The 23,977-nt window shown below is 33.7% G+C and overlaps 3 protein-coding genes across 5 annotated transcripts; all 3 read left to right on the forward strand.

The window, feature by feature from the left end:
* Positions 1 to 2,916: 2,916 nt before the first annotated feature.
* Positions 2,917 to 7,171, forward strand: LOC120341754 (serine/threonine-protein phosphatase PGAM5, mitochondrial-like). The gene is made up of 2 exons (XM_039410316.2): positions 2,917 to 3,536; positions 4,737 to 7,171. Exons 1-2 carry the CDS (start codon positions 2,994 to 2,996, stop codon positions 5,019 to 5,021), a joined length of 828 nt encoding a protein of 275 aa, XP_039266250.2. The 5' UTR covers positions 2,917 to 2,993; the 3' UTR covers positions 5,022 to 7,171.
* Positions 7,172 to 7,213: 42 nt separating this feature from the next.
* On the forward strand, positions 7,214 to 18,154 carry LOC120342783 (kelch-like protein 28). Its single transcript, XM_078110597.1, has 11 exons — positions 7,214 to 7,405; positions 8,198 to 8,296; positions 9,454 to 9,618; positions 10,045 to 10,173; positions 10,642 to 10,827; positions 11,916 to 12,016; positions 13,569 to 13,703; positions 13,989 to 14,095; positions 14,985 to 15,171; positions 15,338 to 15,546; positions 16,446 to 18,154. The coding sequence occupies exons 1-11, from the start codon at positions 7,220 to 7,222 to the stop codon at positions 16,607 to 16,609; spliced, it is 1,668 nt and encodes a 555-aa protein (XP_077966723.1). The 5' UTR covers positions 7,214 to 7,219; the 3' UTR covers positions 16,610 to 18,154.
* Positions 18,155 to 18,847: 693 nt separating this feature from the next.
* LOC120342812 (uncharacterized) lies at positions 18,848 to 22,587 on the forward strand. 3 transcript variants are annotated; one of them, XM_039411797.2, is made up of 6 exons: positions 18,848 to 19,534; positions 19,710 to 19,804; positions 20,181 to 20,390; positions 20,652 to 20,774; positions 21,105 to 21,292; positions 21,689 to 21,826. In XM_039411797.2, exons 1-5 carry the CDS (start codon positions 19,459 to 19,461, stop codon positions 21,279 to 21,281), a joined length of 681 nt encoding a protein of 226 aa, XP_039267731.2. In that variant the 5' UTR covers positions 18,848 to 19,458; the 3' UTR covers positions 21,282 to 21,292; positions 21,689 to 21,826. The 3 variants fall into 3 exon arrangements, with proteins under 3 accessions (XP_039267731.2, XP_039267729.2, XP_039267730.2); XM_039411795.2 differs by having other exon boundaries at positions 18,853 to 19,534; positions 21,105 to 21,253; positions 21,689 to 22,587; XM_039411796.2 differs by having other exon boundaries at positions 18,860 to 19,534; positions 21,108 to 21,253; positions 21,689 to 22,587.
* The last annotated feature ends 1,390 nt before the right edge of the window (positions 22,588 to 23,977 follow it).

The raw sequence follows: 23,977 nt of genomic DNA on the forward strand, positions 1-23,977 counted from the left end.
TTGGCTGTTTATAATTCCTATTAAATGTGAATTCTGATTATAACAAAGAGTTAAACATTTTTTTACGTAATCTACGGGCACTTTTTTCTTGTCAATACTCCAAGCTGAGGTAAAAAGCAAGACAATACATTTATGTCATCTGGAAGCAAAATATACACACTAATTAAAAGTTTGACACATTGAGATAATACATCATGACAGAAAATACAAAGATACAGTATGTATGACCATCACATGGTAATTAAAATTAAAAAAAAAATTAATAGAGGCTGTGAAGTATGAAAAGTTCAAGACAAAGAAAAGAACAAAAGTTCATAGCTCATGAACTCTTAATTCTGCCTCCATTGCTTTGTGAAGGCCAATATATTCCGAATGGCTGAATTGGTTTATCTTGTGATAGCAACGGTTTTGTATTTAATATAGCGAGATTTTTTTTCAATTTAATTGAAGTGATATTATTTCCCAAAGCAATGCTTGAATCGTCTAGAATATATCAGTGGTGTCAAACTCATGGGTTTCGAGAGCCGCATTGCATGTTGGAAATTGTGAAAAGGGCCGCAAACAGTTTTTGATAATTTAATACTTGAAAGATATTTTTCAGATAGTTTTAGTTTGTGACATATATTGTGATGCAACTAATCAGTTGGATTAAGTTTTATCATATTCTTTATTTTCTTTAATTTCAAATGCAATTACATATTAATATTTGCATTCCACTATTATTGCAAGTTACTGTATTTATTACAAAAAATCATAAAATTCCATGTACAACCATCAAAATCATTTTTGAACAAGCGTTGGTTAAGGAAAGAATAATACATACACTAAAAATGACTTAATCTAAATATATGAACCTAAAATTAACAAAAATACTACAGTATAAACTCAATGTTTTTTTTAATTACATTTGTCCTGACGTTTGGCATCTTCTTTGTGTCACCAGCATACTAAGGCCAGGCTGAAATGATTTTATAGTACCAACTCTAACTAACGAGGTCACATGATCATGGGTTAATCTGTATCTTTGCAAGAGTTTAATTAATTCCAGTAATGCAAAAAAGTTACTTTTATCATTTCCTGTATAGATCAGTAAAAAACAAATGGCAGATTTTTTCGACAAGACATTTCGGGCTACATTGCATGGCATAGGATTGCTTGAATTATTATTGATATTGATTTTTAGTAACTAAGTCGTTGTATATTTATATTAATATACAAACACATGGAAATTTTCTGTTCGGAGTTGGTCTTCGAATTTGTCATATTGACTGCTGAGCTTATTGTGTTTTTTCATTGTACTGATGGAAATATGACAAATTTAACAATGTGCTTCAGAATTTTGTAAAATGCAGAAATATTGCAACTCCCATTTTCTTCGAAAATGCCACCTTCTTTATGTACTTTAATTTAATCACTCAAGTGTTTTATTCAGTATTCTTTTGCTAGCTTGATGTGTATTCTTAATTGAGTCAAAATGTGAACAAAAAAAAATTAACTTTCTAAAACTACTTTCAGTAAATTGTTTTCTGTGTGAATATTCAATTTCACTTTAAAAGGTTTGAAAAATCTTTTACATTTAAATAAAAAAAAATTCCAAAATACTATTACAATTATTGTTAAGCGTTCGAGGGCCGCACTGGGAGTTCTCTGGGGCCGCAAGTTTGACATCCCTGGTCTAGATTGAAATTGTCCAAAATATATAACATTATTTTATCATGAATCATGATTATACCCTTTCCCGAATTTCTTTTAGTAGTACTACCAAAATTTGATGAACCAAATATAACACAGGTGTAGTCAGTGACCCGTAATCCTCATTTTTCAAAGCTGTTTTAAGTATGTCTGGCATGTTTTGTGCCTTTTTACAAAGAAGACCGATTTTGGAATTTTTAGTTATTTCCCTCAAGCCCTGCAGGATGTAGGGGCCATACACAACTTTACCGGAGGGTCAAATGTCTTTGCATTCCTCCATAGGTTGTTCTTCTATTTATGGAGTATTCTAATCATATTTCTTGGAATCAAACTGTCACTGATACGTCGCCAGACTTCTGATATCTCCCCTTCTGCTACAGTTGTCCTGTGAATAAATAATAGGAAATTGAGGTTAGACGAATAGTTGAAAGTTTTGTTTTATGTCGGCCTAATTTCTCTCGGCCTCTTGTGCTGCAGGAGTCTCACAATGCTTAGACAGGTCTGTCCACAACTTTCACATCTGTAGGAGAGAAGATTTATTAATTTTCGTTAAGAATAAATAAAGCAGTCTATATGATTCAGAATGGAAAAGCTAATAAATCCAATATCTTATGTTTTTTGTAAAAAATGTTTTACTGAATTTGGTATATAAACCAACTAATAAAGGGGTTTAGTCAGAAAATTATAAGCATTCGTGGCTCCAAATACTTGAGAGATCAGACTATACAATATAGACCGGTATGAGTGAAATTTTAGGTGAACTTGTTAACCCTTTGATTCAATACGCAAATAAAAGTGAATGAGCAATAGTATGTTACAGCAATAAGTATATATCCTCACTGATTAAAAAAATCTAAATGGAGGTGCATGAACTATTTGAAACCATAAGGGGTAAGTAAATATGCAATTTCGGCAGATGGCCAACTACGTACCGTACTGAATTATAAACTTCGTAGTATTTGACAAAAGCTGGCTTTCCCGCATGTACTTAACAGTGCGATGCCCGGGTGTGATATACAACAATAGTATTTACCTTACTTTTTTCCGATTTCTTTTTACCTTCAATTTTCCAAATATCATTAAAAACCACAACAACTATCGAAGCAGGCTCGAACACCATTCGTGCTATGCCTTGAAAGCAACACACATCCGCTCGTTTTCGTCTCGTCAAGTATGTGCATTGGAGCGTGCTATCAAATACGATCTTCGGCCAAAAATGCCGGAGTTGCGCATCATGTTGTTTAATGTCATTGGTTTGCCCTTTCTGCACTTGTTGATGTTTACTGTTCACTGTCTCCATAATGACCACTAGGCTTTCCAAAACCATATTGGTATCTGTCTGCGCGGGTGGATCCGCTTTGTTTTTGTCAAATTTCGGCGACGTTAACAAGCCACAAACAAACTTACTTTCGAGATTGAAAGTGAACTGCGCTACAGCTGATGCTTTTATTAAAACGAAAAAAATTGTAAACGAAAAAGATGCAGGCTGGGACTGGAATTGGGACAAAAGAAATCATCAATCACTTACTGACGTTTCAAAATCAGAAAGAACCAAGAAACATTACATTTTTGTGAGACATGGAGAGTATAACTTGAAAGGGTATAACGACGAAGAAAAGTATTTGACAAAATTGGGACAAGAGCAAGCAGATATGACAGGACAATGGCTGTCAAGCTTGGATTTAAATTATACGAAAATTGTGCAGTCAACCATGACACGGGCTAAAGAAACCTGTGGAATTATATCGAAATATTTGCCAGATGTGGAAGTTGAAACAACAGATTTATTAAGAGAAGGAGCACCTATTCAACCAGATCCACCCAATAGAGCAAATGAACCAGAGGTGAATAATTCATTTTTTTATTTTTTAGTTGCATATTTTGTCATTTCCGACTGTGAGATAAAATTTTTAAATTGATATTGCACCAATATTTTGAATACAAGAATATGACGAATAATGCATTTTTCTTTCTCTATTGCATTTAAATATAATTAATTTAAAGGTGGATAAATGCCATACCGGTATTTTCTGGCTAATAAGGTAAATTGGCGAATGAGAAGAGAACAATTTCAACACTAAAAATGAGTTTTTTTTTATATTACTGTATTACTGTCCACTAAGCCAGGCAGAAAAATTGTGTTACTTTATTTCTCTGTTCGTCATTTAAACACCAATATGCATTCAATTTGTTATCGATTATAATTCCCTCATTTTTCTCTCAGTTACACCCCAATGCACTCTCCCTCTCTTTGATGTGCTTACAAGTTACAATACACTATGTCTATATACGACAGTATCAGTAATTACTTTTGCTAGTGATGCATACACAAATACAGCAACATCAAATATAATAATCACAGCAGAGATCTTCCAGATTCACAGTGTGAGATTGCTGATTCATGAAAACTGATGGTGAAGGCACATTGTTTCGGTGATTTCTGGTCCAAAGCTAATAATTAGCCGAAAACGAAAATGAGCCGACCACAGAAAACCAGGCCCAGTATATCAGCTTATTAGCTGCCAAATACAGTAGTTTATTTTGGTTTTTACTACGACATATTCCTGAACCAAAATGAACCAGTTTCCTGCTGTTGTTTCATTGCATTAAATCTAATTCACTCACTAGGTATAATAGTATCACTTCGAAAGTACCTTTTGTGAAAACTACTGGTTCTATTAGTTCGCTTGTTTCAGGTTAGTTTGAATATTACTAGAACTGGTCGGATCAGAAAACTCTTTATAAGTTGCATGTTCGTTAATCTTTCTAAGTAACGGTTTCCAAACCTTTTCAAAACGAACTGTTTTGACATTAAAATCGATCTATTTGAGAAGATGATATCGTGATAATTTTGACTATTGCTTATAATTTTAATTGGGGTCTTTCAACCTTATTTATTTCACAATCTTTCCCATCAATTTTTGATTATTAAATTTTGTTGTTTTTGTATCTCTCAGCAAGTTGTATTCGAAAAAATCATATCTATTCCTCCCATGATTTTGAAATGTGAAACTTATATTAAATGTGCAATTTCCTTATTCCAGCTTAAATATTTCTCGGACTCTCAACGGATTGAATCTGCCTTCAGGAAGTTTGTTTACCGACCGAAACTTTCAGATTCCGATGAGCCAGTCGAGGTTTATGTTTGTCATGCCAATGTTATTCGTTACTTTCTGTGCAGAGTTGCACAGTTTCCCCCGCGAGGCTGGTTGAGAATTAGTCTTCGTCATGGCAGTGTTACCTGGGTTACTGTGTATTCTGATGGAGATGTGTGGATAAGATCCATTGGAGACGCAGGGTTTATGCCACCATATAAATTGTCTAGATAATTTTAAATCACTGTTTTTTTTGTTTATTCACATGCTGAAATGCTATAAAAAGGTGACAAGCTCTCACTCGAAAACAGAGAAATAGCTTGTAAAACGAACACTAATAAGTTAGAATGCATATGAATGATATATAAGGGTGGACTTAATTGAATGGAAATAAATTAAAGCAATTGAATCAAATATATTAGATTAGTGGTTCCCAACCTTTTTCAGCTCGCGACCCCCTTTGGTGGTTTACACATACCTTCGCGACCCCCTGCCTCACTTTCTATACTTTACAATAAAATAAGCGGCAAATTTGATTTTTCATCAAGCTGCAGTTTTATTCAATGTGATGGCTGGCTTGGAACCGCGTGGCCAACTGCGTAATTCGTGGTTGAGTTTTTGACAGAGCTAATCTCATGTCATCCTTGACTTTCATTAGTATTCGTTCCTATGTTTTTATATGAAAAAGAAGCTGAAAATCCGATTTCATTTTCATATTGTCGCTTCTTCGCCATGGTAAATAAAATAACTGAATTATAACGTTACTGCAGGATGTATGATAATCTTCACGATGAAACAACATAGACAACCCTTTGGTATCGAAATCCCACAGCCTTGCTTCGAAGCATTGCGCGAAATGCTGTCGAGTTCGTGTGACGTCACAATGGCTAACATGCCATAAAACTCTCGCGCCGCTTGCTAACATTCTGGGGTGTCACGACAGCTAGTGGAAATCTCTCGGAGGCGAAGGAGAGTCAATTCCAGACTTCTTCGCGTTCTATCGCCAATATTTAATCTGCGGCTTTGTATTATTTTCTACTGTTGTGCAACAACTTCGCGACCCCCCTAGAAACCCGTCGCGACCCCCAGGTTGGGACTTGGGAACCACTGTATTAGATTGAGTTTTGAATGATATTTTTCAAAAAGCAAAAGTATTGTACTGATATGTATAATTTGGCTGTAAATTGAATTGAAATAAATTTTATGTACCGGTAACTTGAATTAAAGACTGAAGAAAACTAAAGTGTTTGCAGTTACTTATCTTTTGTATAGCATCATATGTATATTTTATGCAGAATTGAATTTTATTGCGCAGACAATCTTAATCAATATCACTATTGAACAGCAGAAAATCGCTAACTTCATTTCAACTTTTTTTATTGGGTATTTGTAATTGTATATCTGTAACATGTCATATTATGCACATTTCACAGTCTTTTTACTGTCATTTATTGCAGTGTTTCTATTATTGTGCCATAATATTTTTGATTCATTATAAAAAAAAATCTCAAAAGTGCTGCTGTAATTATTTTATGCATTTCAGGCAATCTGTACATTTTTTCATCTAAACATTTGGTGCTTGGTTTTTTTTGGGTGAAGAGTTTACAAAGTTAAATTTCAAATTGTGATGTTTATCCTACATGTTACAAAGGCCAGTACAAATGTTGTCCCTATGTCTAGCATACAAGCTCAGTGCAGTACAGTATTTGGGCTACTGATTTGATCAATGAAAAACGTTCTTTTCTGAACTCGTTACTGACTGCTTCTTTGTATGTAGCCGCTCATATAAATTTGTCAAAGCTATCTCGGTTTCATGACTCTTTCAAAATTTAATTTCTGAATGAAATGTTCTGAAAAAGGTCAAAAAATACTCAGGAGTGAACTATGACCACACAGACTTGTTTTTTTCTATTATGTGAACTCATATTCTGGAATTTACTATATTGTGAATGATTGCAAATATTAATTTAAAATGCCCATATTACGACGGATTTGTATTTCATAAAATACTTTTTCTATAAGTTTTATTTCTAAATAATTCAACTTGTATTATCTATTTTGTATCATTGAATTGAAGATGTATGTGATATTCATATGGCAAAAAATCATAACTTTATTTTCAAAATTTTTCAGTGTTCTCAAAAACAGTGATTTTGATTTGTATGAAAGCGCTTGTTCCTAGTCAATGTTGATTCCAAATCTTAAAATCTAAAATGATGGACAATCTGAACTATTGTATGTGCACCAATAATATAATCACTCAGGAATTAAATATATTTAAGCAAATATTACCCTTATGTGTATCTTGTCCATAACCACTAGTGAAATGGTGCAAATTAGCAATAAAATAATTTTTCTATAATTCCTGTTTCATCAAAACTTCAGATGCTATTTAATTATAGATAAAATGACTGAACTTTGAATAACCAAAAATGGCAAGTAAAAGTACAACAAATTTAAGCAGTTTACATAGTGTTGGAGTTTTGTGCAATCTGGATGATCTAAGGAAACATGAAAACTTATGTGATGTCAGTTTGTGTGTCGGCGGATGTCAACTGTCTGCTCATAAAGTTGTTCTCTCAGCATGTTCACCATACTTCAAGGCTATGTTCACTCAGGTAATTTCTGAAGTGCTTGAAAAAACCTACTTCTAACATACCAATGGCAATGACTTTTTCAAAAATTTTATAGGTAGAATTTTACTCAAATTTTCGGACAGTATTTATTTTCACTAAAATTTTTTTTTTGAATATTCCGTCTTTGAAATAAAGATATTGGACTGAAGCAATTTATATGCCCTGGTAAGTTAGTAACTTTAAGTGAAACTTCATACAAGAATGGACCATTGGATGGACCCATGTTTAAAAAAAAATTATTGATCAACAAAATAATAAGATGAACTTCTATTTGGTTTCGGGGAATTATTTAGTAGCTTAAAATTAAATTTATTGTAAGAAGATGTTTTATGAATTTGGATGGTAAATTGATGTCGATTCAATTTTTGCAGATGAAATGTCAAGGGTGGCAAAGGTCATTGGAAGAAGAATTTTTGTCTATGATTTTTAAATATGTAATATTTTTTCGGGGGTTTTTAGTGACTGTCACAATGGCTTTTTAGCTTATCTATATTACAATATTGGGGGCTCCCGAAATATGCGAACCAAGATGGCGGACATCGGAATGTAATATGTGTACTAGGTTAGGGTTAGGCCATAATTTTAGATATAAATACTACGGGAGGCTCTTGGCTACTCTTCGAACTGATAATAGGACTAAAATAAGGAAAATTGGAAAAAAATTATCGCCTAACCCTAACCTGTTACCCATGTTATGTTCCGATGTCCGCCATCTTGGTTCGCATACTTCGGGAGCACCCAATATTGTTTATTTACATTTTGTTAATTGCACAGGACATGGCAGAAAAAAATCAATCATACGTTACTTTTCACTGTGTAAATGTCGATGCAATGGAAATGATTATTGATTTTGCCTACACTGGCAAACTACAGGTATTAATATTAGTTTTATTTATCGCACTTTTCAATCTGTATCTTTGAAATCACTTCTAGTATCAAAAAAATTTTTTTAAAACAAATTTATATATATATATATATCGTATTTTACGGACCATACGGCGCATCATATCATAAGGCACACTGTCAATCAATTGCTCAGATTGAGTTTATATTCACGCATAAGGCGCATTAGGGTGTAAGACGCGACAGCTTTTAAAGCAATCATGCTACTGTTTTTTCAGTATATGCAATAAAGCACTACCTTATTAATACACTTCATGCACCTACCTGCTCATAGGGCGCACAATCAGTTTTTGAGAGAGAAAAAAAGACTTAAAATGCGACCCATGATGTGTGACATACAGTTTATATATATATATGAGGAAACATGTTCTTCTGAACACTTGCTCTTCTGAGCTGGAATTTCAGTGATTGTTCAGTAAATTTGCTCAGAGATAAGTCCTGTGGGGACTGATTGTGTGAATTTTGAGATCTGTCATTATTCATGGCAACACATTATCTTCTTCAATCTTGCTTCACTATTGCACCATCTTAAACAACTTCTAGGGATAAGTTTTTTATATTATATAAAATCAACACAACATTAGAATGTACATCCAAAAAATTAAATTATTAAACGTCATCGAGTTATTTTCGAATGATATCCAGATGATTTCTTATATATACGTACTATATAACTTTCTGGCAATGGGCTGAATCGCATCTACGAGTTTTAATTCACATAATCCTTTATTAGAGAGGATTAGTTGAATAGCTGTTCCTTACGAATATTGAATTGAATGGGGATTAGGCTTGTCTGAGGCTGTCAGATCAACACGATCAATATTAGAAATTGAATAAATACAATATTGATCATGAATAGAGATAATATAACTGAATAGCTACATACACTCGGTGTTCTGGTATTACCTTTTCTTCATAAATCATGGTGTTGTTAATGTTAAGGCAAAATTTTCAGATAAAAAAGGAAATCAAATTTGAAATGACACCTGAAAAGATTTATTGAAATGCATCTATTTCATTTAAAAAAATTCATGTATTGAATAACATCCTTGTATGAATATATATACCGTATATACCTTGGATAACTTATGATTTGAATTTTTGTTTATTGTGAAATCATTTTGCAGGTGACAGCGTCCAATGTTCAGAGCCTTGTTCCTGCAGCTTGTTTATTTCAAATGCATCTTATTATTGATGAATGTTGCCAGTTTTTGGAATCACAATTGCATGTCAACAATTGCATTGGAATATGGAGATTTGCTTATGATTATGGTTTAATTGAGTTGACTCAAGTATGTTCAAAATATAAAACTAATGAAATTGCTTATAGACGAGAATGTCCAGAATGAATAAAATACATCTGACATCTGAGTCTATCTGATATGAATTATACTCCATATTTGAAATTCTTGAATTTTGGAATTATATAATATATTTTCATTAGAGAAATTATCATTTTGAACAATTAAAGTCTCACACTATGATAAAAAATGCCTCCATTTGGTTCTCAAAAAAAACATAAAACCAACAAATTCATTATCTTAACTTCTCCTGCATTCCTGAATTCAAACTCATATCCATTATTAAACACGACCCAATTTAGAACATATGAGATATTTCGTATTCGAAAACATTAATTAGAAAGCATTTATGATAGTGAATTGTTTCATTTTGGCTATGGGTTAGTATCAATTTTTCATCTTCTGTTTTTATTTTAGGTTTTGTTTAAATTCATCAATCAGAACTTTGAAGAAATATCAAAACTGGATGAAATACATGATCTTCCAGTTAAATATTTGATCAAAATTTTATCATCTGATGATTTGAATGTTTCTTCAGAAGAATCGGTGAGTCAATGGATGATTAATATAAGCTGAGCTGTAGAGTTGTGGAGAATTGATAACAGTCTGAATTTCTAATTCCAAAAACTTTGACTCTGACTCTCAGCATGCCAGACTCCTCAGTTTTGCTTCTGGTGCATTTTAATGGGGCATCACAAATTGAAGATATCTTGTTCTAGTATTAGCCCAAGGAATCATAAATTTTGTATGACTGGTGGTGTTTTCATATGATTAAAATTGTCAACTTTCAAGCAAGCTTAGCTCTCGATCTTTGGTCTACTGATTATGAAGATAACACTTAAATATTATGAAACTCTAATTGGGAACACTGTTTTCCCATATTTTAGTAAGATATTTGAAAACTCTGATTGATTCTTGATTGATTGATATTTACATTAATCCTACAAATACATAATTATGCAACACTGTGTATTTCAGAAATAAATATGTTCCAAAATTTTCATCTTCTTTCAGGTATTTCAAATCCTGGAATCTTGGATCATGTGGGATGTGGAAGCAAGAAAAATTAATTTACCGAGATTATTAAAATGTGTCAGATTATCTTTGTTAAGTGCAACATATTTGAGAAGATCGTCACTGTTGAATTCTTTAATTTCTTACAATTCGTTAGCATGGGATATTATGCATTCTTCAGTGCAGGTAACCATGCTTTCTCCTGGTATTTCAGGATAAGATTTTCATATCTATCCCGAGGAAGGGAAAAGCCCTACTCATATGCTTGACCACATCTTATCGTCCGCTCTCATGTAAATGTTGGGTATGGGAAAAGATATTTGTTTCATTCAGATGCATGAACTTGATAGAGGGGACAGCCGCTACAGACCAGTGGCTCTCAGCCTATGGCAGTGAGCAATCTTTTTGTACATAATTATTTTTCCTGAAATTCGGAACTGTGAACATGTGCAGTAATCAGAGATGCAATGACAAGCATGTTTTGCCAACAGCCGAGCCAGTAGAATTTTATCGTTTGTTTTCACTTATTATTTTAGTAATGTATCACTGACTTCTTAAAATAACCGGTAGGTAAAATTCTAAAGACTTTTCCTTGTTATAGTTAAATGTTAATTGAGTGAAATTTCCGTTAAATTCCGTGTCATGATTTGTATTACAATTATTCGACTAAATTTTATATTCAACGAAGAATAATTTATGATTTGTTTTACGAAGGCATATATTTTTGCGTGAACACATATAATAAATTCTGTTTAACATCTGACATCTGTTTATCATCTTAACATCTGCTCTGTCATTTTGAAGCACAATGCATTCGTTTGCTATTTCCGTGAACTATTTGAACCCACCTGCCATATTATATATTGTGTTAGTATTGATAATAATGAATTCAGGAAGTTCCGTGTTTGCTGACTAAATTTTGTAAATCAAATCCTTCAGCAAGCAATATGACAAGCACAAATTACTATGCTGCATTTTTGAAGTGCAGAAATTGTCAAAAAATATATATTGTAAACGCTCCCATCTCAGCTTAGTTTAGTTACTGTATTGCTTTACAGCAGTGGTTGGCAAAATGTATGTACTACTGTGCCAAATATGCACATTGACGGTAGCAAGCGGGCCGGATTATTTTTTGCCTATATTATTGCATTAAACTTCCAATAATGACCCACCTGCAACTGCTGTTTCTGTGTTTCTTTGTTAAAGCAAACAAAATACAGTTTTCTATCATATGGTGCTCATATATAATCACCCAATTATGATTGTACTTACAGGGTGAACTAACTCTTGATCAACAGCATGTTCGGCCAAGGTGTGCACCCAAGTTACTTTGTGCAGTTGGAGGGAAGAACGGATTGTTTGCTACATTATCAAGGTCAGCTTTTATATAAATTTAATACAAAAGAAGTTCTGAAAATGACCAGGGGTTGGGCAGTATAATATATAAAATGTTTCACACGAAAATATTTTGTGAATATGAAACAATTTGTTATTCCAAATGACAGTGTTTGTTATTTGACCTATCAAAAACTTGAGTAATATCGAATATATTAAAATATTTGATGTTTTTGAGCGTAACTGGTTAGCGGCTAGCCGCCTATAAACTAGAAGCAGTAATTTGTAGCTTTGTTTGCACACTATGTATTACTAATATATGATGATTTGCCTATAACAATGTATTCGGACATTGCAATCGTTCTAAAATTAGTCATTCGTAAAAATACTTAAGCATTAAAAACTCTTTGCATTTCAAAATATAGAATCTATTATACTAATTTTAATTGGATTTATCAATATAGGGATAACGAAAACCAAATAAATAATTATTTCGAATGCGTTTTGAAATGATATTTCAGAATATGAAATTTTTGTATTGGCCAGTGCGCCTAATGTATGGTCTTATGCTTATGCCTACACTCCAGCAGGTACCAGTACCGGTTGCGTCTTATAGCTCGGTGAACATTATGTATGGATAAAACCCCAATCAATTATAACCTGCTGTGCTTTATGGTTTGTAAAATACGGTACTAAGCTGTAATTTAATAATTCGATCATTGTCTCCTGCTTAGGATGGCTTGCAAAATTCATGCTTTGTTTACATTCCCACCATAGACAGAACAAATAAGTTTGAAGTGAACAACACACACTATTCTATTATAATTAATATTTAATTTATCATGAATTGTTTACTAATCAAACAATTGTAAAAATTTCGTGAACTTAGTAGTTTCGATTTTCTTCCCTGTATTTCTGAAATAGCTACCTAAGTTAGTCGATTTCTGTTTGTGACATTGGTGTTTGATATTTCAATTTTTGCTGGATCAAGTGAATGTTCTACATTATACCAATTACAGCAACATGCTTATTATTCATTACTTATTTCAAATGAGGCTTACAAAATGTCTCGCTCTATATTGTGTCCAAACGCTATTTCAGAACATTACCTGCTAGTTTCTTGCTTGTTAAAATAATTTCAACAAAGTTTTTTTTCAAAATTTTTGCTTCCACTAGCTGTTGACTTGCACTCTTTCAAGTCGCAGCAAATGCAAGAAAAAATATTTTTGCAGGCTGTTTTGCACCTCACTTAATGCGAGGATCTGTACACTCAGCTACAAAAATCTTTAATAACCTCTTACACCAACATCATTGGAACCAACGCTGGGCATTCTTGACATAATTTTTTGCTTGAGCACCTTGAGCTTTTCTTTTATCAACTTGTTCCAAAAATTTTATGATATTTGAGAGTGAGACATTCGGTATGTTTTTATTAGAGTCCGAGTCGAAATTCAAAGCGGATCAAGGTGATATCAAAGTCGAATTTTTCTGTAGAAATGCAAAATAAATTAAAAGGAGTAAGCGTTCCCGTCAGTCTATTATGGAAAACTTTCATAACCCAATATGATTCCGAAATTTGATTATGTATTCAGTTTGGAAATCTACCTGCCAGCGAAAAATGAATGGAAATCAATGGCAGCCCTGCCTCAACCTCGATATGAATGTAGTGCTGTTGTTGCTGACAGAAAACTGTATGTCTTAGGTGGAATTGTCTGTGAACCATACAAGTAAGTTTTAAGATTATATTTCATTTGCATTGTGTATGTGATATTATGTAAGAGTCCAAACACAAAGTGGCCGTAAGAAAACAGAATTTCTTAATTATTTCTACAAAAATGAAGAAAGTTTATTTAACACTTGAACTACTGTTTGTGTATAATTTCACAGAAAAAAATCCATTTGCTTTACATTCCCACTTGACTTATTTAACTCAGGGTAAGGTATTATCGGCCTAATATATTATATGGTATTGGCCGATTATATGCTTCATTAAGCGCAATCTCTCTCTCTAGACAACACTCAAACACAGTAGTAGTATGGGATCCTGATAAAAACAATTGGATAAAATCAGTTGGGATGTTGAAAAGCAGAAGCAGTTTTGCAAGTGTTGTATTGAAAGGTTGGTAATATGGATGAAATTATTTAACAGTTATGAAGGATGGCCAAAACTAAACCAAAACCTATTATTGCAAATACATTTCGATGGAGTATTTTTGAATATATGAATTATCAAATATATTCTAAATCAAGCCATGGTTAATTAAAAGAAAAATTTACACAAACTAGTAAATATTCTCAAAAAAGAGGGTCAAAAGAGTGCTTTCCCCATCAATTTTCATGAATCAGCGTTCTCACACTGTGAATCTGAAATATCTCCTCTGGCCTTACTAGATTTATGTTAACGCATTTGTGTGTACATCACGAGCAAAAGCAATTACCGATACCATCATGTGTAGTAACCCACTAAAACAAGGCACTTTGACGCATGCACCGGTGCACATTATTGGGGCATGAGGAAAAATGAGTGAAATAAAACCAATGAAAAATAGAGCGTACATTGGTGGTTAATTAACAAACAGAGAGGAGAAAGTTGCTCATTGGACTGTAACCCTTCCTTGTAGGGCTAAAAATTTGCCCAAAATATATAATACCAATTTCAATTCAATATGTTTCGGACATCGCTGGCAACCAGTAGTCTATTTTTAGTTCCAAATGCTCATTAGTTGAATACCTGTATTAGTATTAACAATATGCCTAGCACTGCACAATTGATTACACAATGCACTAGTTATGTAATGCATTAAGGTGCATGTGATTAATTATAAGTTGAAGCCTCCACTATTGATCATCCGAAATTTTGAAGCCGGCTGGACATATTGGAAAGATCTTTTTCTATGACTGTCGTATTAGTGGCTTCTTGTCTCAAGGCTCAGTCATGAAGAAAGCTTGATTGAACATGTTATCAGATATCCCAATTTTTGTAATAATAATACTATCATTATTTAAAGGTGAAATCTATGTTCTCGGAGGATATGATGGGGAATCGTATCTCAAGCATGTGGAGAAGTTTTCTCCTAGGAAATCAACTTGGGAACGAGTAACCGACATGAAACAAACAAGGATTTGTTTTTCTGCCGCGGCATTGCATGATTGTATTTATGCGATTGGAGGATATGGTCCTGCACACCAGGACAGGTTAGTTTGAATATCTACTTATTTGTTGTTTTCATCCCGATACAAGATCCAGAGCTTGTCAGACTCAGGCCCTATTCCTATTCAAACTATGATCCTCTCGAAAAATGATCTTGAAACCTGATATTCTAACTCAATTCCTAATGATATATTTCCTACTTCGCTTCAGTGTAGAGATGTACAACACAACAACAATGCATTGGCAGATGTTGAAACCGATGTTGAATAAAAGAATAAACTTTGGTGTCACAGTATACCAAGATTCTATTTATGTTATGGGTGGACACAGTGGGACAGCTCATCTCAGGTCAATGGAAAAATATGACACAGAAAAAGAAGAGTGGGAATTATGCAATTCAATGAGAAGGCCAAGAACAGGTTGGGTTGGATATTATTCTTTGTATCGTTCAAATAAATATTGGAGTGATTGGAATAATGCATGAAATAGTTATAGTTTGGCTGTTTTCATTGCCAGATTGAAATGATTAAAAAAATTGTTGTGGTTGTTTCAATAATGGTTTATGAGGATTGTATTATTTTCAATTAATTTATAATAATAGAAGGAGACTATATTTCAACATAATCAATTTGTTCCTATTTGACGCTTAATCAAGCCTTTCCGTTCAAACAAGATCCTGATATTGTAACGATATGTAGGGGGCTAACTTTTTCATGAAAGGGGAAAAAATTCCACCACAAAAATAGACACTTTTACTTTGATATTTAGAATTAAATTACCATTCAGTAGGGAAAACAGCATCATTATTCATTGCTACTGCAATCAAAATTTAAGTATAGTGTCACAAATCAATTTAATTTATCAATAACTCTAGCAATTTTTAATAGGTTTGTGGTCCACCTAAAAATGTTTATGTGGCCCAGCCAGTGAACCATGGCCTATTGGTTGGGAACCCATGTGTTAGGCCATCGCACCCAATAGTAATCTTAGCAATGTCTCTCAATACTGAATGCACTATATATAAAATAAAACTCTATGCTAAATCAAAATATAAATACTCGTATTAAATGTAAAAATTCCAATTTTTAAATCTCATTTCATCTCATACCTTCACTCTGGTCAGGACTGTGTACAAGCATACATAGATACTTCAAGAGCTCTACTATTTATGGGATGATTTGAATGTTTGTAGTCATTTTTTCTTTATAAACTAATGTGCAGTGTAATTGGGTAAATAACTTTGAGGTTTCAATTCTCTGTTTTATACTTTGTTTGTTTAATTGACAATACTCAGTATAAAATACCATAATTATTTCAGGTATTGGTACCGCTGTAATAGATGGCAAATTCTATGTTGTCGGCGGACATTCGGGTCACGAATATCTTAACGATGTAGAATGTTATGATCCGGGCGATAAAACATGGGAGAGATGTTCTGGGATGAATTCAGCTCGATGTGCTTTTGGTCTGGTGGCATTGTGACATCATCATGGCCTTAACAGTATTATTAGTCTCCAATGCTTACATGAGATATTCAGTTATCATTAATATTCAAGATGCAGTGCTTTAAGGCTATGTCTCTCTAAGAATTTGAAGAGTGCCAATGGAGGACATGGAACTGAAATGCTAAGAACCTCTACGTAGTTTATTCCTTGAGACAAATATGTCAGGAAATATCGAGACTTGAAACAATTCACGTCAGCACTAGTGAGGAAAAATTCATTTAAAAAAGCGAAGGTCTTAAGCGAAAAATATTAACATTCATAAAATTTCGATAACTAACAGAAACCCCTAGGCATGTATAGAACTCGCTCCGGACCTGGAGCCAGCATGTTGCATATATATTTTGAACAAGTACCTATATACTCTGTATTGATTACCTTTTCATTTTATTGGTTAATTGTTAATATGTATTCATTCTCTGTATGTTCATTGTAAAAAGAGATTATGTGAAATCTTAGTATTCACCAGGAATGTGGAGAATTCACTCTTGTATTGAGAGATTACTTGACGTCTAATGAATATTCATCGTGACTGTGAAGTCAGCATTTGCATGTTTATATTGACATTTTCAAACTCTCAAACTGGGAGCCAAAAGTAGAATTTAAATTTCTTTCAACTAGGAGTTGAAATGGATTCGTTTTCTAAATTTCCGAAAGTTTGGGAGTATGTTGTCGATCTTCCCCAGACTTTGATATTCCCAGTCTTGGGCATTTAGTCGCATCACTCTAAGCAAGATGCTTGCTTAAGCCGTTACTACAGTATTCGAAGATGACATACCAATGCAGGAATTCAATATTTTATCCCATATTTTTACATAAATGGATGTGTAAATCACTGGAGTTACAATATGAAAACAGATCAGTACAATATGCTATTGTAAATTTGTACTTCATTAATTTGAACAAAAAATATTTTTCCATGTAATAAATCTCGCTGGGAACTTTGGCTGGGGAAAGCTAAATCCTTTTTATAAGTTCACTGGCGTTATTTGGTCCATCTGTTCCAACTGACTAAATGTCCGATCTTTATTTTCAATAAAAAAATAAACACAAATCAGTAAGCTTTAATCTTTAGATGCATGTTTAAAATTATTTTCCATCCCTATTACAACCATATCCAATTGTCAATAGTTCAGCGTCCATATTTGTACTTCTGTATATATATATATACTCATCACCTGTGTTCTTCAGACTTATTACTTTATATTTTGTTGCTGCAATATTTTTTTGAAATTTAAATAATGATATTGCCCAGATTATTGACTACCTAGTCGTACCATTTAAGTCTGCATATTTTGTGTAAAATAGACGTTTTTGGCGTGCTGACTTAAATGATATTTTTGCATTTCGAGTTTTGGGGACAGTTGCTGATGTAAATATATGAAATTACTCTATGCATGAAATTATGCTCCTGTTATTATTTTAAAAACTCAGTGCGTATTATGAGATAATATTGCTTTTCCACTTATATACGTTTGATAGCTTAATGTTTCATTCAACTGTGTAATAAATGCAAAATACTATATGTCTGGAGAATTATTATGACTGGCCTTGTATGTATTGGCATAAGGGTCTTATACCATCTGTGTTCCTCATTTTCGTTTCTCAAACAGCCAACAGAAACGCGCGCAATCGTTACAACTTGTTTATGATATAATTCCCAATTTGACATAATGTGTACCATATGCACACGAAATTTGGAGGTTTACGTTGTCGAAAATAAGCGTTTTTTTATCTGTCGCGTGGATCCTAAAACAAAACTTAATTTTTCTTTTCGTTTTATTTGCAATATTTTATAAAACTCTTTTCAGTATTAGTATTTACTCTCTTATTTTCAGTCGTAAGTTTGAGTTGCAGGTTCTTTTACAGTTGACGCACAGTGGCACAAGATGTGCAGCGAGATACCGTTATTGGCGACTTTTTCGGTTTTCCGAAAATTTTTAAGAGGGTGGGGGTGTTCAGCTGCTGATGAGGTGTAACATTTAGAGAATATTTATGTGAACGCGACTTAATTTTTTGCTCTTTTTCCACAACCATAAGTAATTATCTCTTTTTTGTCAGTTCAAATGATTCCTAATTTCTTTCGTAGTCAACTCCTACTAGGAATCACCGCTAACAAAACTTCGTGAGACAGTGCAGCGCTTATTTGTAATCAGCACTCTCGCAAAAATGAATCAAGTTTCGCGCCCTATTTGTTGCGCGATCTACAACACAACCTAAACGCGAGAAAGTGCATGAGCGATCGTTTTCGTTTGGCTTTGTAAAGGTACGCTCGATCTAGGTTATCAGGAAATTATGTGGCTAACAAGTTTCCTCTGTGTTTACAAGTATTAAGTAGTTTTGTCATTATACATCATTGGAACGATTACTTAAATTCGAGATCCCTCGTTCTACCAGGCCTTGTGTAGTAAACGTTTTGGTACGGGTAAATGAATACGGGGTTTATGAGAATTAGATAGTATTTTGAGGGGGAGTTTTAATGTACAAAGTTGAAGACGAAAGCGCAGAAAAACACAAACATTTATATAGTTTACATATATATATGTATGACCTATAACTCGGAGGTTATAGTATTGGAGTTGGAGTAATAACTCATAAGGAAGTATTTAATTAAAATACTTATACCGGTAACCGCACGCGGTTAGGTGAATGCTCCGCTAAAATTATCCGCCATTGCTTATCGTGCGGTACTGTGGGGGTTCTTGCCTCACGAAGTTATTTCTAGGCTAAAAAAAATTCTCGTGAATTGTTGCTTAGTGTTTGCTATCAATTGAGTCTGTTTTCGGTATTATTATTGGAAATTACGAACGTTCTTCCACTCGCCATCTTATGAAAATGTCGACTGCAGTAATAGTAAGCGGGAGAAAAGTAGCTTTACTTCTAAAGTTATATAGATTTTTTGCAGGTGAGAAAAAGCATTTTTCTATTATATCAAATTTGAGTATAATTAAACCAATAGATATAACCATTGTCATGGAATTTGGAGTCTGATTGGATTCTTTTACTTGTTTACAAATCTTTCCGCGTTTCTTGTTTTCTTTGTATGTTAGTAACTTGGAAAATGACGATTTTTTCTTTAGGTATTTCTCAAAAACAACTTGCAAGTGTCATGTGTGAAATGTTTGGCGAAAATATCAAAGTATCAACAATAAGTAAATTTGAACTTGGAACTGAGGTAATTTTATTAACAGTAATAAATTTTAACAATGCTCACTACTTCGCGTATTTTTATGGCCCATCTGACGATATGACACGTGGTTTAGATATCTAGCTTCCACCAGAATGGCTCTTATTCTACCGGGTAATATCGTATTCTACCATTAACAAAGAGTAGTCTACTCACTGCTTGTGCTAGGCAGGTAGGCTAAATAACTAATATGCCACCGCAATATTAATAGTATCCAGTCAAATGTTTTGGTCTTAATTAAAAAATTATACCAAATCTTATATTAATTTGTGTCGAATCCGAAAAAACAAATAATAAAGCCTTCTGGCTGAAACAATTTGTAAATCGAACATATCAACCTTATTCAATAATGTTTCAATTGTAGGCATGCATGCAAGATGTCAAAGATTTTTCATTGAAAGCAATGGTATGGCTGGAAATTATGGGAATAGATTGTCATTATCGCCTCGTTTCAGTCAATGACTGTGATAGCATAGATGGGATGAGAAAAAAAAGAAAGGTTGCAGAATTGCCTCCGCTCGAGAAAAGAGCTTTGGAAACACTTCGCAAAATGTGCTCGGGATTCACATTGGAGGTAAGCAGCTGTGCTGAATGTGCGTGAAACAAAGTATTATCAAAATCTTCAGAAAACCATAGGGGTACCCATCCGATTAAACTCTCCATGCAACATTCTCTCTCTTCACAACAAATCCTGTCTAAGTCGCAGAACAGTGATCCCCGCATGAGCTTGAAAGAAGTTTCACGACATACCTAGAAAATGTTATAGTTAAGCCTTGGTACGACGATTGAGTTTCTCAAGATAAAATATAGAAGCCTATTATATTTCTTATAACAGCATCTTCAACTATTGGAAATAATATTTGGTGTTACACCAGAGGATCTACATAAATGGTCTATTCAACTACGACGCAGACAGAAAAACTTCAATTCCATCAGAAAAAGAAAAAGGCCTCAGAATGTATGTGATTGTTTTGTTCAAAAGTTGCATTTATATAGATTTTTACCCAACATAGTTAAAGAAATGAAAAGCTTAAAATTTCATAGTTTATAGTTAAAACGTCACAAATATTCCCTCGAGGGAACGCTGTTCTACGTCAGATCCACGGCGATTATGGTGAACTAATTTTTAATGAGAAAAAGTAGAATACATATATATGTATTTTGGCAAATTGGACAGACATGAGTTTGATTTCAAATTCGAAACTCAAATTTTTATATTGATGATTTAAATTAGCTTATATCTAATCTGTTTCACTACTGCTTTTTCTGCAACCATTTTTTTCTAAAGCAGGTTTCTGAAAAGCAGTGCCGGAAAGATTTCCTTTCAATCACTGCGAAAAATCATACGGAAATTCCTGACAAACATGTTGACAGCTTAATTGTTTCAGAAGATTCTGGAATTGAATCTGAAACGCCTGCTTCCCCAATCAAATACACGTATGTCGCTAGCTATCCATTGCGTTAATTTTATACCAGGTATTAAAGTGAACAAACTTTTGAACACCTAGCTAGACAATATTTGCTTGTAGTATGTGAACTAAGATGGCGGACACCGGAACTTAGCATGTGTACCAGATTAGGGTTAGGCCATAATTTCAGGTACAAATACTACGGGAGTCACTCGGCTAATCCCCGAACTCGTAATAGAACTAAAAAAAGGGAAATTGGAATCAAATTATGGCCTAACTCTAGTCTGGTACACATACTACGTTCCGGTGTTCGCCATCTTGGTTCACATACTACGGAGGTACTAGATAGCGCACTATATGCTAAAGGATTTAATTAATCGAGCTTGAAAATTACACGTGAGTTCGCATTTCCCCACAAGCAAAAGCATGATCTATCTCTGACTAATCGTTGTTTTAATTCTAGTAATGGGAAAACCTATGCACCCCTGCACCCAGTGACATCAGCAAAACGGAGAATAATTTACGAAGAAGCAATTGAAAACCACCGTATTTCGTATGAAATGCCCCAAACCGATACGGATGAGGATCAGTTTTCCTGTGCACTGCTTTAGGGAAGACATGAGATATTCTGTTCACAATATAGGCCTATCTATATAAACTATAATGAGGCACAAATTTTCTTACTTTTCACAAAAATAATAACACCGACACTTGCTTGAAATTCGGTTAATTTTTTACAGTTTTCTTTCATTTTGGTAACAAGTACAGCCACTCCACTTGCAAAATTTTATTTTTCTAAGAATATTCCGTTAACATAAAATAATTGCGTTCAAAATTTTCATGTCCATAATTATTTAAAATTTCCAATAACTTGGACAAGGCATTGGTTTCGTTTATTTCCACGAAGTGTATTCAAGCCTCAAATTCAAAAAAACTTCGCACAAGTATCCGTTCAAAGATAGGATATACTGAAGCCCAAAATAAAAATATTTTTATTTATTCAATGCCAAATGATACACACCGTTTAAGGCTTCGTCATGTCTCTCTATCAATACATTCTTAATAAATACCCCGCCACTCCAATATATGAAACGATAATGGAATACTGTTTTCGAAATAGCACATGTGCATCTTTTACAGACAATCCCACGCTACCGATTTAATTGTCCTGGAAATTCATTATCGATCTTGTAAAATTGATTTCGTGTTCTTTCGGTTGCTGCTGCATGAGTACGTACGCGATAAGTACGAATTGCAATGTTTGTGATATTTAATTTATCAACAAGTCGCTTTTCTATTTATTTCGCATTTCTTTTTCGGGCATGCTATATTCACTCTTCGAATAAAGGAATTTTTTTTTAATATTTGTTGCTGGAGATCATAGTATTTGCACTTTTTTACATAGACAATCGTGGGAAATTTGTTTATCCCGTTAGATAGTTAATCCCGTTAGATTAAATTTCCCAGAAGCTAACACGGTTTTATGCAAGCAGGGATTCGCCGCAAGGAGGATCTTGCAACGACTGTTCGCTTGAAGCCACGTTTCCAAGTCTGGGAGAAATTTATCCTCGAAGAGAAATTTTGTCGTTTTTGGGGGGTACTTTTACTTTGTATTTTCTGCAGTATCTAATATTCTTTATAATTTATATTAGCACACATTATAAACTACTTAAACTTTAAACAAAAAACGGGGATGCGACTTGCGCATAACACTAGCTTCATTCATTCCGAGGTATTCATTCTGGATACCTAGGATTCATTAAAAATCTAATAAATAAAGTAGTTTTTATTTATAGTGAGACAGGAATAAAGAGTTTCTACTATGCAAAAGTAGGAATTTCGTGAAAAGGTTCGGAAGCACTGTCCCAAGGCTCCCATCACCATCCGAGAATGCGTGTTATTTAGTCAACCCCGTTCAGACTTCCGATTTTCAAATTCGATCATATATCAATGCCAACCCTTAAATAAAAATATTCGGTTGATCGAACAGTATGATCACAAATAAACCAAATATTTGGATAGTAGAATAACTGATATCCAAAACAACCCAACTTATAACAACACCGCCATAATACTCTATTGTACAAACAGCCTGCAAACATGTTGACCTTGAATATTTCCTATAAATAATACACGTTGAGTTATAATAAGCATTTACATTATAGTAAACACTTGTGGCAAACACTTCCAATAATTTTCAACTTCAATAAAGGGAGACAACATATATCAGTTACGCAAGACGTAATACAAAAAGTGGGAAACGAACATCTGCCGCTCAGTGACGATAGTAAAGATATATATAATTTGTCAAACGGAAAGTTATTTTGCTCAAATCGAAATGATTCGGTCCAGAGAGTGACGAGTGAGAAGTTGGTCTCAACGATAAAACGCACGGTACGATTTAGCTTACCCATATTTGGGAGATGCTACTGATATATATGCTTAAATGAAATACGATTAGGTAAAAGAAAAACCTGTTCCTATTCCACAGTTATAAAGTAAGTGAATTTCTAGCCCTCGTTCGCCTTTATGTACACTTATACACGTTATAACTCACATCAAATGGTAAATATTTGAGCTCGATTATATAAAATAAGCACATTTTAATTCAGTTGACAGCTAGAGCAGTAACAAGTACGGAAGTACGCAGTCGTTTGCCACACCTGCACTGTTTTATTGAAATTTATCCCCGGGTGATTTCAAGTTTCAGTGGAGTTTAAGTCAAAACTTAAATATTCCACAGAATTACTAC

Source organism: Styela clava, chromosome 3 (genome assembly GCF_964204865.1).
Source record: "Styela clava chromosome 3, kaStyClav1.hap1.2, whole genome shotgun sequence".
Lineage (NCBI taxonomy): Eukaryota > Metazoa > Chordata > Ascidiacea > Stolidobranchia > Styelidae > Styela > Styela clava.